Here is a 2,412-nt window from a genome sequence, read left to right as displayed (position 1 = left end):
AATTTCACTGTAGCTTCAGGTAATGATAATAGTTCTATGGAATCCGCTATCTCTAGATAAATATGGAGAGACTATACTATTTGAACTATAATTCGTTGGCAATGCTACAATTGGTTCCTATTTTAGAAGATATTGAGTCTACATCGAAATTTTGACTTCTAATAGATACAAAGTAATATGAAATTGAACACTACTAACGATAATGCACTCGCTATATATTTTGTAAAAAGAAAAAAAAACAATATGAAAAATTTCTTCTTACTAACTCTATAAGATGATGGAAATAAGGATATTGTTATTGTTATTCAATTACAATTCTAGAGACGTATATATATAGTATCTTTATGCTATAACTTCAACGAATAAGAATAAAATTTTTCAACAAAAACTCCTTACTAAATATTTTGAATTCTCTCCTATTAAAACTCATTTATTTTACTTCCTAAAATTACTCTTATCCTTCCTTTATTTTCACAATTTTTCACTTCGCTCACAATTTGAAATCTACTCAAATTTTGGACGATCAAAGTATAGTATTTGTATTCTCATGCCTAACATGGAACAACATTTAACAATTCCAAACAGTGTTAGAACTTACTTTCTGACACTACTTTAGTCAGCATGTCTGCGAAATTTTTATCTGTGTATACTTTTACAAGAGAAATGTTACCTTTCTCTATAACATCACCCACGAAGTGATATCTTACATTAATATGCTTGATACGAGTATGATGAACCTGATTTTTAGCCAAATGAATTGCACTTTGACTATTATAACTCAGATTCACGCAATCTTACTGAAACCCCAAATCATCTAGAAGACCCCTTAGCCACAATATATTTTTCACCCCTTTTGCTACTGTCATGTACTCAACCTCTGTAGTAAATAGTATCGCGGTAGCTTGTAACATCGATCGCTAACTAATTAGAGCACCTTATATTTTATATACATAACCAGTCGTAGAAAGAGATGATGTCATTCGAGTTATAACACATTAACAATATATACATGTTTCTATTTGAGATTTTTGAGATTTGATAAATTGGATTATTAAAATAATATAATATGCTTCAATAGGGGTTGGATTAGTGAAATTTTTAGTGGATAAAAATGCTACTCCACAAAGCTTCCTCTGGTATGAAATGTACTATTTACAAATAAACATGTATTTTTTATTGCTTTCGGAAAAACCTTTATTGGCATTAGTTTCTTTTTGTTATAAAATGACTTTTAATTATTATGACACTTATGTAAATAGCAGATCAAACTTCTCTAAAATAAAATAGCTAGTAAAGTGAAAAAGCAAAAATTTAATTATCTTTAAATTAAGATAATAAAATTTATATATAATAAAAATTATAATTTAATAATAATTAAATTCTTATTTTATAATTTTATCAATATTTTCACAATTTTTTTACGCAACAACTCATATATACTCATGTATATGATCGGTTGAAACTTTTGTAGCATACAAATCCATATATATGACCCTCATCATTAACCCACTCTCTTAGAACAAAATAACATTATATCAGCACATGTAGAATCATAAGCAAAAGACCAACTTTAAATAAAAACTCAAATGAGTTCTTGTTGAATAATTTGTATCAGACTGGTTAATATAATTTCAACCAGTAAGGCCTAATATGTGAAACGATTGACTAGATAAAAAAAGGTATTTCAGTTTATTACTTCTATTCAATTCCACATCCTAATAAGTAAAGGAAAGTCTCTCCACACCTACACATCATGTGACTGCACCCACCAGTTTTCTCAACATAGAATTTGCAATTAGGGCACCTCTGCCATTGCATTTTCTTCGCCAATTCCATCAGCATAACATCCTCCTTTTCCATCCTGTCTTTGTTACGACTCTGAAACTTCTTGCACCTGATTCCATGGTGCCAAGCAACCTTGCACTCTGCACAAAACATTCTATCACAATGAGGACACTTAAATTTTCTTGCCAATTTTCTGCACACACCATCATCGATCATGAGCGCAGAACAGTCCTTAAAGGGACAATAGAATTTGTCATCCTCAGGTATCCCGGCTTCACACAATAATTTTCCCCACAGATCGAAAACCTTCTTTGGAAGAATATTGCGGCAATCCTCCACATTCAAATCACGGTCCATGCAAATCGGACAAGGAATTTTAACGCGATGAACCTCTGAGGAAACGTGCTTTACCATGCAAGTTGTACAGAATGAGTGGTTGCAACTGATTGTGGTAAAAGATTCCTTTTTTGTTTTGGTCTCGGTGCAGATTCTGCAAAAGAATGGTTCACTATTGGTGTTGGTGTTGAAGGAATCGACATTCTCCGTTTTGGAGATCTTTCTTCGTTTTCTAACGAGATTAGTGTTTGGGGATTTAGGGTTTTTGTTTGAACTAGAGACCTTAGTCAT

The 2,412-nt window shown here is 31.6% G+C and overlaps 1 protein-coding gene across 1 annotated transcript; it reads right to left on the bottom strand.

Moving 5' to 3' along the window:
• Positions 1 to 1,698: 1,698 nt before the first annotated feature.
• On the bottom strand, positions 1,699 to 2,412 carry LOC107614632 (E3 ubiquitin-protein ligase RSL1-like). Its single transcript, XM_016316774.2, has one exon. It carries the CDS (start codon positions 2,410 to 2,412, stop codon positions 1,699 to 1,701), a length of 714 nt encoding a protein of 237 aa, XP_016172260.2.

The sequence above is a fragment of the Arachis ipaensis genome, chromosome B9, assembly GCF_059453495.1.
Source record: "Arachis ipaensis isolate K30076 ecotype BB chromosome B9, ASM5945349v1, whole genome shotgun sequence".
Lineage (NCBI taxonomy): Eukaryota > Viridiplantae > Streptophyta > Magnoliopsida > Fabales > Fabaceae > Arachis > Arachis ipaensis.
Note: the sequence above shows the minus strand (reverse complement) of the source record. Positions and strands in the feature narration are given on the sequence as shown.